Source organism: Phoca vitulina, unplaced genomic scaffold, assembly GCF_004348235.1.
Source record: "Phoca vitulina isolate PV1807 unplaced genomic scaffold, GSC_HSeal_1.0 scaffold7, whole genome shotgun sequence".
In the NCBI taxonomy this organism is placed as follows: domain Eukaryota; kingdom Metazoa; phylum Chordata; class Mammalia; order Carnivora; family Phocidae; genus Phoca; species Phoca vitulina.
The window spans coordinates 60978715-60997019 of record NW_022589710.1 but is presented as its reverse complement, the minus strand read 5'-3'; the positions used below and the strand labels follow the sequence as shown (position 1 = coordinate 60997019).

Here is an 18305-nt window from a genome sequence, read left to right as displayed (position 1 = left end):
GCACCTGGGTGGCTCAGTTGGTTAAGCGTCTGCCTTCGGCTCAGGTCATGATCCCAGGGTCCTGGGATCGAGCCCCACATCGGGCTCCCTGCTCAGCGGGAAGCCTGCTTCTCCCTCTCCCACTCCCCCTGCTTGTGTTCCCTCTCTCGCTGTGTCTCTCTCTCTGTCAAGTAAATAAATAAAATCTTAAAAAAAAAAAAACTTTTTTTTTTTTTTTTTGAAAAGCATGCTTTGTATAAGGATGAAGCCAAATCATAGCAAGGCAAGGAAGAAAACCCTTTTCCACATCTTGCAACAATTTTATCTTGAATGATGCCAGAAAAAGCTTAGCTTCTCAAAAAACAATTATTTCTGGGCGCCTGGGTGGCTCAGTTGGTTAAGCGACTGCCTTCGGCTCAGGTCATGATCCTGGAGTCCTGGGATCGAGTCCCGCATCGGGCTCCCTGCTCAGCAGGGAGTCTGCTTCTCCCTCTGACCCTCCTCCCTCTCATGCTCTCTGTCTCTCATTCTCTCTCTCTCAAATAAATAAATAAAATCTTTAAAAAAAAAAAAACAATTATTTCTTATCTCTCTATCCATGTGTCTATCACGTGATTTAAGGGAAATACCCGTTTGCAAAAAATACAGCACTTATATTTGGAAATTTAAAGATCTTATTTTTTTTAAGAAAAAAAAATATAGCCCCTAGATTATAGACATGATTAAAGATTCCCAAAATTTTAGTAATTTCTCTTTTCCACTCAGTGTTAAAAGCTTATATGTACTTCAGATCTTCTCCTTTCACTGATCCCTAATGAAGAAAACCTTTACTCTCTGCCCTGGACAGTGGGAATATATTGCATGTCAGAGATTAAAGTGTTCACTTTTATGCAGTAACATTCCCATATTATGGAAATTTAGGAGACTATCATAAAAATCAAAGTTAAAGCTGGCCGGTTAGCTCAGTTGGTTAGAGCGTGGTGCTAATAAAAATCAAAGTTAAATACAGTGCACATTAAGTTTTGCTGCTTTAGATACCAGGTAATTAATATCTTGTTAAGTGGCTGGTAAACATGGTAGCCTAGTGAGTATACTGATAACCCACAGTGACCAGAAATGGCACTTGCCCTATAATGCCCTTAATTGTAGTAAAGACTGGTCACAGCAGTGAGAAAGCTTAAGAAAAAGCCCTTGGTCAAACTAGATTTTAATAGATTGTCATCTTTTCTCCTTTGAGTTAGTATGTGGAAAATAATTCTTTATTTTTTAATGCAGAACAATCAAAAGAAGCTATCCTGTTGGTATCATGCTTTGTCTTTGTCAAAGAACATCTCTATTAAGTAAACTTAAGACACAAAAATGATTTATAATCCTTTTTAGAGCAGATGCACTTAAGTATAAAGCATGTTACCGAAAATGTACTGGAGAAAAAAGTTTGAAAATTTGGATTTGGTTGGAGACTTGTCATTTTCTGTCTCATAGAGCCAAACTTACTGAGTGGCACTGCCCATAGTGTGAACAGAAGAGGCGTAAAAAGACGAGACCTAGACATCGAAGAGCTTAGAGAGATCCTTTCTTCTCTCCTACCGTTTGTGCGAATTGAACACATCTTACCTATAAACAGTGAAGTCCTAAGTGATGCGGTAAGTTCCTTTCTTCATTTCTCTCTTTCATGAAAAGAAAATGCACCAAAATGTACAGGTTTATCTTTTTTTTTTTTTTAATCATTGTACTTAATTTCTACTAATAGAGTATGGTGAAACTGTAAAGTCCTTGAGGACAGAGACAGACGTGTGTTTTGTACCGTATTGTGTCCCCCGTGTAGGCCACTGGCACACATGTCGGGTAAATGAGAGTTGAGTGGGTATAGAGGTCTGACTTCTGCAAGAAGATAGTCTAGGGGAGGTACTTCAGCCATTCATCAGTGTAGATCAAGTAGGTCTTACTCACAAAGGAAAGGGTAGAGATTACTTCTGGAGACTTTTACACAGCAATAAATCAGGGAGAAGAGAAGGAGATTGGTTCAATGTGAAAAGGATGACTGAATCTTATGATCGTATTTCAGTTAAAAAGTAATGGAGCTGATCATATTACTTACATAGTTTTTTTAAAGTGAAATTTTTAATAGAATTGCTTGAATTAATGGATATGAAAAATAAATATTATAAATATTACTTCTTCACATGTTGGTTTATAACTTTAATGCAATGCTTACAGACATCATGATAGTGTTTTCAACTGCTCAGGAACATAAGTCATCTGGAAAAAACTGATAAGAATTTTGTTTCATTGCATACAAGTGTTTTATTTATTTGTTTATTTTCTTTTGAAGTTTTTGTTGAAATTCTAATTAGTTAACATACAGTGTAATACTCATTTCAGGTGAGGAATTGCATGATTCATCACTTACATACAACACCCAGTGGTCATCACAACAAGTGCATTCCTTAATCCCCATCACCTATTTCACCCATCCCCCCCTCCCACCTCCCTTCTGGTAACCATCAGTTTGTCCCCTGTAGTTAAGATTCTGTTTCTTGGTTTTCCTCCCTCCCCCCTGCCAATGTTCATTTGTTTGTTTGATAAGAATTTTTTTTAAGTTCTCTAAAGAGCACATAATGAAGGAGGGATAACTCTTCCAGAATTTAAAATATATTTTTAGGGGTGCCTGTCTGGCTCAGTTGGTAAAGCATGCAACTCTTGATCTCAAGGTCGTGAGTTCAAGCCCCATGTTGGGCCTAGAGCTTACTTTAAAAAACAAAAACAGAAACAAAAAAAAAAACCTCTAACTTGAGATGCGAGCAAAACAGAAAAGACAAAATAGCCCAGAAAAAGATCCTCATTAATATTTAACAATTAAACATATAATCTATCAGATATCAGTGAATCATTGTGGTGCTAGACTAGCTGGTATGCTGGGGGAGTTTGTTTAAAGTTAAACCTTCGGGTGCCTGGATGGCTCAGTTGGTTAAGCGACTGCCTTCGGCTCAGGTCATGATCCTGGAGTCCTGGGATCAAGTCCCACATCGGGCTCCCGGCTTAGCGGGGAGCCTCCTTCTCCCTCTGACCCTCTCCCCTCTTATGCTGTTTCTTTCTCTCTCTCTCTCTCTCTCTCTCAAATAAATAAATAAATAAATAAAATCTTTTAAAAAATAAATAAATAAAAGCGTCATTCCGGGGGCGCCTGGGTGGCTCAGTCGTTACACGTCTGCCTTTGGCTCAGGTCATGATCCCAGGGTTCTGGGATCGAGCCCCGCATCAGGCTCCCTGCTTGGCAGGAAGCCTGCTGCTCCCTCTCCCACTCCCCCTGCTTATGTTCCCTCTCTCGCTGTGTCTCTCTCTGTCAAATAAATAAATAAAAACTTGAAAAAAAATAAAATAAAAAATAAAAGCATCATTCCTCTGTATAGAGAAAAGTGGTACATTATAGTACCTTTTTATTGCTGAATCCTTTAAATATTCTTAAACATTTGGAGTATTTTGAAATTTCACATATATTCCTAAATTTTCATGATTTATAGGTGTAATTATTTTTTATCTTAGTAGTATTCTAGGTCTACACAAATCTTTAGTTCATCTAAAAATAATTTTTTTTCAAGATGAAAAGAGGCTTGATTAGTACTCCTCCATCAGATATGCTTCCTACAACAGAAGGTGGAAAATCAAATGCCTGGTTACGGCAAAAAAATGCTGGAATATATGTTCGTCCTCGACTATTCTCTCCCTATGTGGAGGAAGCAAAGGTAATGAAAATCATTTTAAGATATTAGAGTACATTTTATGAACTAGCACAAAGATACTCATTGTGGTATTGTAAACATTTAGAAATTGCTTAAATATCCAGTAATAGGGAAAATGAAAGTAAACTCTAGTTCAACTACTCACGGGAATAGTTTTCTGAAATGTTTAATTATCAAGCGTATTTTTATAACTTAGGTCATGTTGAATTGCATTTTACATTTTTCTCATCTTAGTTGTGTTGCAAATTGTTAATTTGGAAAAAAATAAATTTTACTGAAATGATAGTATTTTGTGATCTTCAAGATGGGAAAAATGTTCTGAAAGAAAATTGCACACATTTTGTCTTTCTTAAAGAAATGACATGGTTTCTTATAATGTGTTTCTGTAATGGCTGACTGTTGGAAATTATGTTTAGTTTTAGAATAAATGCACAAAACTAAGATAAAATTTCAGGCTTACTAAGTAAATTGTGTATTATAATATGAAGAATTCCAAGAAAATATGGTAATGTGAAAATGGAATACTGTGATGTTTATTAGCTGTATTTGGCCATTAGAACTTTGGGATGGCCTTTTGAGGAACTGACTGACACTCTTTGAAAGTCAGAAATCACCCTTAATTAAGCTTTGTGAAACAAATTAACAGGCAAAACATTGTGTTTCGGTATAGAATTAAGTTACCTTAATTTTTTTTCTCATTTTGATTGTCAGAGCTCCTAGCTTAAGATATGCGAAAGGATTTGTGAGAAGTTAATTTTATTGAGTAGGTCAATAATCTACCTCTTATTGAGTGGTTGGCACTTTAAATAATCTAAAATAGGAAAAAGGTAAAATGGTTGGGTCTGGTTTTTCGGAAATAAGTTCAGTGCTTAACAGCACGCAAGTAGCAGAGGCCTTTACCAAAGGTTGTGTCTGGTGATAAAAGAAAAGGTCCGTAATAAATGATCCTGCATTCTGCTCTGTCTCAGAATGGGGCAGCGGGAGCTAATCAGATAGTCCTCCTGGGACTTCCCTGTTCCCTGATGGCTGAACCCACACTTAAATAGATAATTGCCCCCAGGAAATGTGGAAGGGTTTTTATACATCATTTTGGCCACTCTGTAGTTTGTTGAGATTCATCTGAAACTAAATTAGCAATTGGGTTTATATGTTGGTCTGTTGAATTTAAAATCAATCTTCAGTATTTTGTATTTTGAGCATTTGTTGTTGGATCTGATATTTAGCTCATGTATAGATTGTTTTTATAGTAACTTTAGGTATAATTTCCTTCTGACTAATTTTATACATTCAAATTTCGAATACTTTAATTAAAAGCAAACAATCAGAAGATAATTATTTCTTTTCCAAGATGATACAGAAAGATTCTTAGGGGTTCTTTCTCCCTTCACTATTAATTTTAAGCTTCATGCACTGAAAACAATAAATTCCTTTTTTATATGATGAAGGCTATAATCTTTCTCCAAACGTGATTTACAGAGATGAGTTGACAGATTCTCTTAATACTGAATCATTATTTCAGTCAGTGCTGGATGAGATGATGGTGGAGCAAACAGATCTTGTGCGTTTGCGAATGGTTAGAATGTCCAACGTGCCAGACACACTTTACATGGTCAACACCGCCGTGCCACAGTGCTGTCACATGATGAGCCACCAGCAGATCAGCAGTCACCAGTCAAGCCCTCCTTCAGTCGTAGCCAATGAAATTCCAGGTGAGATGGTAGCCTTCTGTCGGGCATTTATATTTAAATGAATAATCTGATCATTTTTGTAGCCTTTTTGTATGTGCTAATTCTCTCCACTTTCCAGTACCCATTATGCATTGTTCTCGTTAAAGAATTAGTACTTAATAAGCTAGGTTTTTTTGTTTCGTATTTTATTTTCCAGTGTGTACAGGTTTTCCGGTTAGCCCTGGGTTTCCCAACCTTGGTGGTCTTGACACAATTCCTTGTTGAAGGGGCTGTCCTGTGCACCGAAGGATGTTCAGCGGCATCCTGGGCCTATACCCACTAGATGCCAATAGCATGTGCACACACGCATGCGCACTGCACGCACGCACTCCTTTGTGACAACCTTTTGGAAACATTTTTATGTTTCTAGACATTGCTAAATGTGCTCTGTGGGGCAAAATCGCTTCCTGTTGAGAACCACTAGTTCAAAGGAATGCAGATTTTTCATCACCATAAAGCATGCTCACATAAGACTCTGAGGAGAGTTATAAACTTGTATCTTCGAGTCTAGACATGTGCTCCCAAATGTAATCACTGTTGGTTTCCTAGAGATCCATCCAGCTCCCCAGGATCTGCTCTGTGAATTCTGTTGTAGCGCAGGCTTCTGTCATGACTTTGAGGAAATTTTTTCCTTGACCTTAGTTAGAGATAAAACTGTTATGTCCAAAAATTTCTGAGCATCAGTTAATGTTGATTTTAACCAAAGGACGCTAGTGTCAGGTTTTGAGGTAAAATCCACAGTGATCTGGGGGTCAGAAATTTTATAGAAATTTACCAATTTACCAATTACCACCACAGGATTCAAAAACATCAGCAGACTGTAGCATTATTAGAAATGGCACCGTTCGTTTTCTGCTTATAAATGTCTGTTTCAATAAAGGACAAATAAAAGAATAAAGGAACTATTAATTGAACACATACATTTTATTCTGGGACTGATGTCTGATCAGTTGTTGGCCTTATCAGATTTAGCCACTATGGGCAAAATATTGACAATCATTTATTTAAAAAGTATACAACAGTAGGAAAAGAAATACTACTATAGCTGATTTGTGCAGATATTGAAGCTATGGTCGTTAGCCCGGTTTTATCAGCTTGAGTTAATACAATTGAATAGCAGCATAATTTAATCTTAAAACTGAACCTAAAAAGCCCAGAGATGTTCACAATTAAGTGTGTTCAGAAAAATAAGACTTGTCTTTGTTGTCTTATTTAACAAGACCTGGTCCTATTCTGGTGTTATCTGATTCTTCCCTCTTCCTTGCTCACCTCACCCTAAGGAAGGCCCTATAGCTTTATTGGAGAAGATGCCAATAAGGCTCATATCCTGGCTCTGCCACTTTATTTTTGTGACTTTTGACGAGATAACTACTTCCCTGAGCACTAATTTCCTTGTCTGCGAAATGGTTATAATATCTCCTTTCTAGGGTTGTTACGAAGATTTGAGGAAGTACCATGAGTAAGATGCTTAGGAGTTCACTGGCACAAAGTAAACACTCAGTAAATGATAGCTCCCCTTTCCCCAGAAATAATAGCCATGGCCAGTCTAGTCAGTTTGTCTCTTAGATATTTATAGACGGTGTCCCCAATTCCCCAGCCCCCTGCTACAGCCTTAGTCCAGGTTCCTAACTGGTGTTCCTGCCTCTAACCTAACTCCCATTCTGGCCTTTACACCAGGGCTCAGCAGACATTTTCCAGAAGGGCCATTTGGTAGATATTTTAGGCTTTGTTGGCTCTGCAATCCCCATCGCAGCTACTTAACTCTGCCATCAGAAGCACCAGAGACACTACCTAAACAAGTGGGTGTAGCTGTGTGTCAGTAAAACTTTATTTACAAACCAGGTGGCAGGCTTGATTCAGCCTCCAGGCTGTAGTTTGCCATCCCCTGCTTTACCCTGCTCTCAGAGTACGCTTACTGCCTCACCGCTCTCCTCTGATCCTGTCATTCCCCTGTACAAGCGACTCCCTGTAGTTCTTACCGTGACATGCAGGGTCATTCATGATCTTCTCCTACCAATCTTTCTCGCCTTCTCTCTTCCTACTCTTCCTGCTTGTACCTCTGAACCCTAGTGGTGCCCACTGCTCATGCCCTGCTGTCACCTGCCCATTTGACACATGCCTGGTCCTTCTGCTCGAGACACGTGCCTTCACTCTACTTTCTTAACTGCCTGGTTTTCTCTCCTTTTTCCAGACTCAGATTCCCCTTCTCTAGGCAGCATATAAATTACTATGTTTCCAGGAAATTAAAATGCTATCAACAAATGTATAAGAAGATTCTAATGCAGAACACATGCTTTCTTTCTTGTGCTCAATGGGTGGTCTTGCATGCAGCTCAGATATTTTGTGAACCAACCCTTTCTTTTTTCAGTTCCTCGTCTCCTCATTATGAAAGACATGGTCAGACGTCTGCAGGAGCTCCGGCACACTGAGCAGGTGCAGAGAGCCTACGCACTCAACTGTGGGGAAGGCGCCACGGTCAGCTACGAAATTCAAATTCGAGTGTTAAGGGAGTTTGGTCTCGCGGACGCTGCTGCAGAGCTCTTGCAGGTGGGGATGGCATTCGACTAGGTGCAATAGGGAGACTTGATCATTGTGCAGAAGTTATTTCAGACCTCTCAAGGAGCCCTCACGGCGTGCGTCTGTTTCTTAGCGCATTCCCTTTCGCTGCCTCGAGGGACTGTGATAGCCTGGAAGTCCTGTCCTGTCCAAGGCACCCATCCCCCCGCCCCGCCCTCTGTAGAGACCGTATGTAGGGTAGATGGAGCGCACAGGCTCTGGAGGGAGAGCTGAATTTATATCTTGGCTCTGCTGCTTATCAATTAGTTAGTTTGGGCCAACCACATAACCACTCCGAGTGTCAATTTCCTTAGCAGTAGAGTGGATGTTGTGAAGATAAGAGGTGCTGTATGTAAGCAGCTGTGTCTCTTGTGCCTAATAGGCCCGCTAAAAGTTCATGGTGTGCATCCCCATCGAAGGTGAAAGAGGAAGTCGAAAATTCTGACCCTCCACTGCTCTCTGTCCCTCTTTGGGTCTCTAGATTTCAGGTTGTGGCCTACTACCAGACTTAACAGATCTGCCAGATGCCCCTTTTCTTCCTCTCCCCTCCTCCAGATAATAAGAAATTTTTTGCAGGAAGTTACAAATCCTATAAACTTGAGAATCAAGGAATGAGTGCTTTTTTGTTTTTTCTTTAACGAGCAGGGGAAAAAACTCATTTCTTACCAAGTACCAGAGCAGTATCATCGGTTTTGCGATGAAGGAAAACGTGTAAAGTGGTCTGTTCACAGTCGCGAAATCAGAGCCTAAAATAAAATTTTATTTTGTCTGGTCAAGTGATTGAATTTTTTTTGCCCCTGACTCCAGACTTGTTTAGCCTGAGTCTTCAAAGGGAATGTGGTTGTGGTGTTTACAGGGCAGCAGGCCGTTCTTGATTTTCATTTTTTGTCGTGGTTTCCATCCCTGAAATAGAGTCTTGTTATCTATTCATTTCTTTTCCTTTTGCCATTCTAAATTGTATCTTAATTTGATATCTTAAGATGTATAAAAGTTTTATAAATTAAATATTCTTATATAATGTTTATCAAAATACTAATCAAACTGAGTCATACGTAACAGGTAAAGATTAGCATTTTATAGTTATTTCAGACAGAGTGGAGATGTTGTCAGAAAATTCTAGGAGGATCCTCACTTGTATGCCTTTTCTTCCTTTGGTACTTAATTTTATTTTCTCAGCAAAGACACGTTTGAATTAGGTTTTATTTCCTGCTTTTGCATTATCGCATGATCTTGCAAGAGATAACTGATCTGATTGCTGGAATATTTAGTTAAGCAGCTCTCCTTGATAGCCGTATCTTAGGCTGCAGAGCCTCCACTGTATCCTTTTGTGCTGTGATTAAGGTAGTTTTTTCTTGGGCTTCTGGCCTCGAGGAATATGTTGTGCCTTATACTCTTGCTGAATGTGGTTTTCTCAGGATCTCACTTAATGCTCTCAACCTGTAAATTTCTATCTAGGAAATTTGCTAATAAATGTCCTTTTTGTTTGTTTGTTTGTTTAAATCTTTCTTAGAATCCTCACAAGTTCTTTCCGGATGAACGTTTTGGGGATGAAAGTCCACTCTTGACAATGAGACAGTCCGGGAGATGTCGTGTTAACAGTACCCCCACTGCAGAAACCATGTTTACAGATCTGGACTCTTTTGTGGCCTTCCATCCACCCTTGCCCCCCCCACCACCTCCGTACCACCCCCCAGCTACCCCAATCCATAACCAACTCAAAGCAGGCTGGAAACAAAGACCTCCCAGCCAGCACCCTTCACGTTCGTTCTCCTATCCCTGTAATCATTCGCTGTTTCACTCCAGAACGGCCCCTAAAGCCGGCCCCCCTCCAGTCTACTTGCCAGGTGTTAGAGCTGCAGCACCTGATTGCACCAACACCACAGGACCGGGGAGACAGACTGTGGCCGCCGCCGCCGCCGCCCCCCCTTCGGCAGCAGTAGCATGTGAGAAACCAGTGGTAAGTTAGCACTTCGCTGATTTACCTGAAATAAAATGTTCCTGGAATATTAGAAGCAATTTCCCTGACCCCGGGAGCCCTGCTGGGACTCAGCAGTGCCCAGGGGTGTTATCGACAAGCTGAAGGCTTAGACTGCAGGGCTGTGGAAAAGAGAGAGAAGGATAATGGAGCAGAGTGGGAGCGTGGGGGAGAGACGGCGTGTGCGTCGGGGCTAGTTGGTACCTTCCTTGTCTGCGTGTTCATTGTGGGTACTCGGAGGGGGTCACGTTACTGGGCGGTGCCAGTGGATGTTACCAGTTTAGTGATGTCCATTCAAGCACATGTCTAGAAGCTGCCCTCATTTCTATAGAATCTACTCTTCCACCAAATGCTTTGATGGGCCGGGAAGGGGAAGTTATTTATAGCTGTGTATACTGTCGGGAGCCATGTGGTGAAAGACTCCCAGCTCAGAAAATGGACAGATAATCAGTCCTTCGGCCTGGCAGCCTGTTCCATCGGAGCGCACATTTGCCTGGGGGTCACAGTAGCTAGCGTCAGGACCTAGTAAACTAAGCAATAATTCCTGGTCGATTTTGCATTGTATTAGAGGTTGAATTTCTGTTTATATAATACCTTTGGGGGAAAAAAAAAAACAGTAGTGATTTTTGAACCTTCCTGCTCAGTCACACATTGTCTGTCAGTGGTTTTCAATAGAAAAACAAAAGATACATATATTAGTTCAGGGAATCTTTATTAAAATATGATTTTCTGGACATTGGACTAGTGTACACCTTGGGTCAAATTATGATCCTTCCTTATCTTATACCCTTCTACCTACTCTCCCTGCTGTTCCCCCAAGCCCCTAAAAAAGAAGAAACAATAGGGATTGATAGTGTTTGATAGGCCAAATTTCCATCCTATTGGCCTTGCCCTCAGTTCCACAATTTCAAAAGTTCTACTACTTTTTATTTTAAATAAAATTCCCTTTAAAGGTAATTTATTTGTATGTTCATTGCAGTCTTTCTTTTTTTTTTAAGATTTTATTTTTAAGTAATCTCTGCACCCACTGCGGGGCTTCAACTCACAACCCTGAGATCAAGAGTTATACATTCCACCGATTAAGCCAGCCAGGCGCCCCACTGTAGTCTTGATTATAATAAAGAGAAATTGGAAACAACCTTAATGTCAGCAGTGGGAGAATGGCTAAATAAGCCATGATTCATCAATACAATGCAATATTATGCTGTCATTTAAATAGTAACCTCAAAATTTAGTGACAGACTTAGATATGTACTACATTTTGTGAAAATTAATATATGAGCAGAGAAAAAAAAAAAATACCTCAAAATGTTAACAGTGGTTATCCCAGTAGGGAAGATTAGTGGGGTTTTTTTGTTTTGTTTTTGTGGCCTTTATGATTTTCTTTTTTTTTTTTTTTTAAAGATTTTATTTATTTATTTGAGACAGAGAGAATGAGAGAGAGAGAGAGCACATGAGAGGGGAGAGGGTCAGAGGGAGAAGCAGGCTCCTTGCTGAGCAGGGAGCCCGATGCGGGACTCGATCCAGGGACTCCAGGATCGACCTGAGCCGAAGGCAGTCGCTTAACCAACTGAGCCACCCAGGCGCCCGCCTTTATGATTTTCTATATTGTAATCTTTTTTTTTTTTTTAGGTTTTTAAAATGTATTTATTTTAGAGAGCACGCGAGCAAGCACGGGGGCGGGAGGGGAAGAGGCAGAGGGAGAGAGACAAGCAGGCTCCACGCTGAGCCCGACATGAGGCTCGATCCCATGACCCTGAGATCATGACCTGAGCCAAAATCAAGTCAGACACTTAACTGACTGAGACACCCAGGCGCCCTTATAGTGTTACCATTCTTAAAAATAAGCATGTATCACTTTTATAATGAGGAAGCAAAACCAGTGAACATCACTGGTACAAAGAGGGAGTCGTGGGCCTTTTTCTTTTAACCCTCCCTTTTCTTCTCTCTCTTGGCAGTGTACACAACCTGTGCTAAATGATCTAATGCCAGACATCGCCATGGGTGTGTCCACACTGTCACTTAAGGACAGGAGGCTTCCAGAACTGGCTGTAGACACAGAGCTAAGCCAGTCCGTTTCTAAAGTAGGACCAGGGCCTCCCCAGCATCTGTCATGTATTCCACAGAGGCATACGCACACATCTCGAAAGAAACACACACTAGAGCAAAAAGCAGATGCTCGAGAAAATCAGCAGGAATATCCGGATTTCTATGACTTCTCAAATGCTGCTTGCAGACCTTCTACGCCTGCTCCTGGCCGACGCACCCCTTCCCCTTCGCAAGGTGGATACTTTGGTCCTGATTTATATAGCCACAATAAGGCATCACCAAGTGGCTTAAAGTCAGCCTACCTACCTAGCCAGACCTCTCCGAAAAAGCAGGAAGAAGCTAGGAGAGAATATCCCCTTTCCCCTGACGGGCATCTTCACAGACAAAAGAATGAGCCAATCCACCTTGATGTTGTTGAGCAGCCACCCCAGCGGTCAGACTTTCCTTTGGCAGCCCCAGAAAATGTTGGCAGTGGTCCAGCCCACGTCAGGGGACGAACAGCAGTAGAAACTGACTTGACTTTTGGGCTGACTCCCAACAGACCCCCACATCCTGCATGCAGCTCTGAAGTTCCGGAAGAGCGATCCAATAGGAGACTGGTGGACAGCGAGTCCCTGGGCCACGGAGCTCAGCGAAATACCGATTTAGAAAGGGAAGATTCAATAAGCAGGGGAAGGAGGTCACCAAGCAAGCCAGACTTCCTCTACAAAAAGTCTGCCCTCTGAGAGCAACCTCCAAGTCGTCTGTGCCTGAGATGTGAAACATCCCATTTTATGATGTAACCCGACAACTTAGAGACCAGTTTATCGATGCCAGCTAACTCAGTTTCACGTTATTTTATTCTAGTTTTTGTATATACATGTTTATGAGACGTGGCATGCTACGAGGGTTCTTTTGAATGCTGCATCTGTCTGTTTTGTGTTTGAACAGTTGTGTGGGGAAGCATTTTTAAGAGCAAGCAAGCTGGCACTTTTTTTTTTCCTCTTTACAAATGATGGAATTTTTTTGCACTTGTACATTTATCTGTATTGATTTTTTATCAGTATGTCAGACTTTATTGCCACATTTAAAGGAACCGTATTTTCATACTTTTTTGCATTTTACCTTTCATCTACCAGTTTCCACGTGCATTGGACTGCACACTAAGATGTATTTTCTTATGAAATAGTTCTGTGCTTATTTTTTAATTATAGAAATTCCAAAGAACAGCACATCAAAATGCTCCTCTCTCTTCGGTAATTGTTTTAGTTCAGAAATCTTCCTGCTCGATCTCCATAAGTCTAATATCATTCTTCCTTAACAAGTCTCGGGAGCTGGTCTTCATTTCTCCAACGGGAGTCCAGTCAGGATCCCGACGTTTTCTGGTTCGGTAAAGAACCGAAAGGAGCAAAGCCTTTTGTGCCCAGGCTGAAGCTGTAGCGTTGTTCACCGTGTGGGCGCCGTCGGAATCCCCGCTGATGCCGGTACTGCGCATTAGCATGGCGCTAGATGAGGTTCTCAAGACATTGGATTTCGTGGAATCCTAAGGCAGCGGAAATAGCGAAGTAACTGAAGGGTTGCCCGACGGGATTTCTGGTTCTGAGCGCCGACTCTCCAGCTGAGACGGGAAATGACTGCTGCTGCCTTCAGTTTTCTTGCTCTCTGTGGGAAAAAAAACAAAAGGGCTTCAGTCTTACGGATGTCATTTGGTGTTTGTAAGCCTATGTTTTCTTTTAAATGTTTTTCAAAGTTTGTCTGAATTTTGGTGTCCTAAAAAAGTTGTTGAAGGATGCATAATGCTTTGTCACCAAAAAAGAAAAAGAAACCTTTTTTTTTTTTTTTTTCCAGTGAAACACTACATGTCCTACTTGAACTCCACTGGGGACGCTGGTTTGGGATTTTACTGAACCACTGAGCACATGGGATCTTTTAAGATCCTCTCCCTTTGAAGGGCAATGTGTGAGCTAAGGACTGTTTTTTTTCTTACTCTCCAATGTAAATATATTAGTATTTGAGTTTTTAAATCACTTCAACATTATTTGAGCATTCACTTTGTATTTTTACGAACACATACACGTACACAGCCGTAGCACTTAGAAGAAAGGGACTTGCCGAACATCCCCTCATGGGAAGGATGTCTGGGAGCCTCTTTTCTACATATGTATATATATATAAAACTATGAATCACTCACACTCACTCTAAAACTATGCAGGGCTAGGGAGCCTTCACAAGCTACCATATAAATGAATTACATGCACTTTTAAGTAAATAGGTTTCTATTGGGCGTCAACAACTCTGATTTCTCCCGAAGCTGTAGTTTCTCTTAACAGTCTTTCCTACTTTACCCTGTGGATATACACTCAGGAATAATCTGACATTTTAAAAAATCCTAACAGTAGGTAGTCTCAAAGACGGGGAACATGTCAGTCTATCTGCGTTCACCGGCACAGCGCTGCCCCGCGTTCTGCCTGCCTCGTTAGCTGCTACTCGCGTGGTCGTCGATGCTGGTGGCGGTGTGTGCTCAGCCTCGCGCCTCCCGGAGCGCACGCTCGTCCCCTGGGAGGTTGGCTAGCATCGCCTTGGAGGCTCCTTTTTTTAAAGATAGAAAAACATAGGACTCTATGCTCATTTTTAGGAGGTTTGACTCTATAATAGATGATGGTGTCTTTTGAAGCCTATTTCAGTCTGTCTCTCTTCAGAAACAAAATTGTTAATTCCATCATATTCCTTAATGTGTATTTATATACATGTATCGACATGAATTATTTTGATATAGTTTTAAATTTCTATTCTGAATTCAGACTGTACTGTGCTGGTACTGCAAATAAGAGTGAGTAGAGCTAATTCGGGTGGGGAAAAGCATTCTCATCTCTGACCTGTATTTTTTAAAATGTTAGACAAGAGCTGTTTGATGTCACACCATTCATTTTCCTGAAAACTTATTAAATATTCTTTCATATCCCCCAAACATAAAAATAAGTGGCCACTGTTCCTACTTTAATTTATGAAGTTTGCTTTTAAGAATTTAGCAACTGATCTGACTAAACTGTGTATAGAGAGGGACTTGCTTTAATCAGTGGGACTGTGGACTGGTGGGACTTGCAGAAGGTAAGCAGGTGCAGCTTGTGTATGCTAGGGCAGGCGTCTGTGGACTTCTGATGTATCTTGTGAAGGATGGTGGCTAAGGTAGGTTGGATAGCTGTGTGCCTCTGGCTCTTGAGCCCACCTCTCCAATCTTCTGCAACACTTACTTGGCATTAAAATTGGCATTAAAATTCTGTTAATGCTGTACTAAAATAAATGTGAAGTCTGAGTTAAGATTGCTCTTAGGAAAAAAAAGTATGTATAATATAAACTTTAGGCCGCAGGACCTGGCATTTCACTTGGTTTAGAAATTTCATGAGAACCAAATCTCAAAATACCAGATCTCCTCTCGAGGCCACGGACAATCAGGCCGTCAGACAATCGCCACCTTCAGTGCCCACCATGTTGCGGTTTAGAGAACTACCATTTAGCTCCTCGAGCGGGAAGAGAAGATCCATGTTTCTTCAAGATGCTGTTGGTCCTCTCCTTATATTTTTGTTTTAGTTTTGTGATTTTGATGGATAAGTTAAGTTTAAAGTCACCTGTGACTCAAGAAGAAATAGCAGCATGAAAGGCAAAAATTATCAGTGAAAAGCAGCTGTTTCAGTTTTCCACGCACCACAGCCTTCCTCCCGTGCCCCGTTAGGTCCTTATAGGCACACGCCCCTAGACCTAAGCTCTCCTGGCGTTTCCAGAACCAGTTGGATTTTAAGGATTTTTAACAGGTTCTTTATATTTGAGTCTTTTTGTAGAGCTGTCTGTGAAACTTTACCTAATTCTTGGTTTTGCGTCCTCAACAACTCTTATTACTACAATTGCCACCTATTGTTGGGTTTTCTCTTGACTGGTTGTTGACGTTCTGGTAGCGGGCAGCCCTTGTGCACGTGAACGTGGGTGATGCTGCAGAGCGTGACCGGGGCGGCGGGGGCCGCGCGCCGGTCTCTGCCGGGGAAGCGGGAACACTTCTCAGTAACTACTCAGCAAAATAGGTATTTTCATAATGTGTAATCCACCTTTCAGGGGAAAACGTGTTTCATGAAACACTTGTAAGACACTTGTTTTGCAATTCTGAGGCATTCGTGTTTTTACCTTAGGAATGAACTCAAAGGGAAATGTTTATTTGACTTTTTTTTTTTTAATTATTATTTGGTTGACTTTCAACTTTCAGTTGAAAGTTACTATTAAAGCAGCAGTGATGGGTGCTATTCCCGGTTCTGCAATGGTTTACTTTGTCTACTAAGTGGTTTACTTTCAAACCTCCTCACACATAACCTTACTAAAAAGAGTTACCGTCACACACTAAAAAGTATTTTTACTATTTTCCATTAACACTGTTGTATGAACAATGTTTTATGAAATGTTGTCTTTTTGTCCTGTAGATTGCAATAGCTGTTATATAATTGTTTAATTGGCAAGTCTTTGGATTTCTTTTTTTCCTCTAGAAAACCCTCAGACCATGTGTCAATCTTCCACATTCTGAGTATTATAATAGAAAGATTACTTGCAAGTGTGTGTCTTGAAAATAACCTCTCGTGTTCGTGTGTTTACGTGGGTTCTAAGAGACAAGATAAGCTCTGGAAGCTTCATGGTGTACCTACACGTGACTGTGTATCTGGGTTCCGTGGGCAGGCGGTGTGGACACCTGCTCTTAGATGGGGTGGCTGAAAGGTGACGCTCCCTGCACCCCCTTGCTGTCCGTGCACTGCAGCTGTCGGTCAGAGAGGCGGCACCGTCCGCGGCGCTGCGGTTGTCGTGGTGGTGCTGTCGCCGGTGTGAAGTCAAGTGCCTTCGATGCTAAAGGCTCAGAAACTTTTCTTAACCTGATTCCATGTCCTATGCAAGTGTTTTCTACAACCTGCATAACCAGTACTTTGTAAAACTTGTTTACGCTTCAATTGTACATAGTGTTTTTTAAAGAAATATATAGTATTTTTATTTAGGTACCTCCAAACTTGAATTCGTCTGTGTGAAGCATTGTAAAACGATACATTTCTCTTTTGAGTATCATTACGGTTGTACAAAGGTTTCCACTGGTTCTATTTTTCTACTGTTACTGATAAGCATGTAGCACTGACTTTATCCTACATATAGTTGGCATTTCAAATAAATGGCTTGTATAGAACCTGCTGAGTTGGATACAGTCTGTTTTAGCCCTAGAGCATGCAGTCCTCAATTATAGCAGCGATTGTACTCCGCTAAGGGTAGATTTGGGAGGCTTTGTAGGTGAACTTCCTCTCTGTTTCCAGGATTTCAGTTAACCAGGGGCTCTTTAAAATTATTACGGTTTTCTTGAAAATACCACATTTTCATCTAAATCAAGTTCATTCTCTTCTATTATTTTACGGGACACTTCTGAGAGATTTCGGTTTACAAATTTTAGCTGAGAGTTACTTGCACAGGGGTCTCCAAAAGAAGTTCAGCATCCCGCCCATGTGGACCCACACCTGGAGGGTGCCAGGTGCTGTGGTCGGGCCGTGAGAAACCCAGATGCTCCCCAAGACTCACAGGTCTCCATGTGTCTGAGCTCTTCCTCTTTCCAACTCGGGCTCATTCATATTTTTCAATTTGAAAGGGTAAGGGAGTCATGATCTAGTCTAGGTTTCTGAAAAAACATGCAAAATAGAAAGTTTTCTAATTTCCATCTTTTCAATTGCTGTAAAATCAGTATCGTTTTTTTGTTTTAATCATTTCACTAATAAGTTCCATTCTAGCCTTTCCCCCTTCATGTCTCACTAAGGCGATTCTCTATATTTTGTAATCATCTTAGGTTTAACTGTGTGGACTCTCGAGATAAAAGCTAAGGGTTTTTTTTGTAGGTGAGCTTTTTAAAAACCTAAAAAAGAAAAATTGAGTAAGTCAATGTTCATTCCTGTACTTGCAGATGGCCCCTGGAATGGTGGGTGCCGGCCAGCTCCTCAGCCATGTCAGGCTTTACCTTTCCTCAGTGCACTGAGGAATATTTCTTGGGTCCACTCTTCCCAGCAGACAGAGCCAACAGGATACCTATTCTCAGAAACTCTGGACTCGCCAGAAATGACTTTTGTCCTAGAAACAAAGCAGTACAGAGCAGTAGGAGGTTATCATGGGTGAGGGGAAGACCGGCTTGACACGGCCCAGGAATGAATGAGGGAAGAAATATATGCCAGATTCAACGTCAGGCACTTTTTTTTTTTTTTCCTTTAATCAATGAATTAGATAGCATTTCCTTTAATCCT

The 18305-nt window shown here is 41.0% G+C and overlaps 1 protein-coding gene across 3 annotated transcripts in view; it reads left to right on the top strand.

The window, feature by feature from the left end:
* The window catches only part of BTBD7 (BTB domain containing 7), a 53064-nt gene extending 35852 nt beyond the window's left edge, over positions 1-17212 (top strand). The window contains exons 6-11 of one of the 3 annotated variants that reach the window (XM_032405831.1): positions 1462-1622; positions 3579-3722; positions 5239-5428; positions 7815-7993; positions 9513-9959; positions 11936-17212. In XM_032405831.1, the coding sequence (XP_032261722.1) occupies positions 1462-1622; positions 3579-3722; positions 5239-5428; positions 7815-7993; positions 9513-9959; positions 11936-12751 (1937 nt within the window). In that variant the 3' untranslated portion in view covers positions 12752-17212. The remainder of the gene's footprint in view (positions 1-1461; positions 1623-3578; positions 3723-5238; positions 5429-7814; positions 7994-9512; positions 9960-11935) is intronic. The other 2 variants (XM_032405832.1, XM_032405833.1) reach the window with 2 other exon arrangements.
* Positions 17213-18305: the final 1093 nt, after the last annotated feature.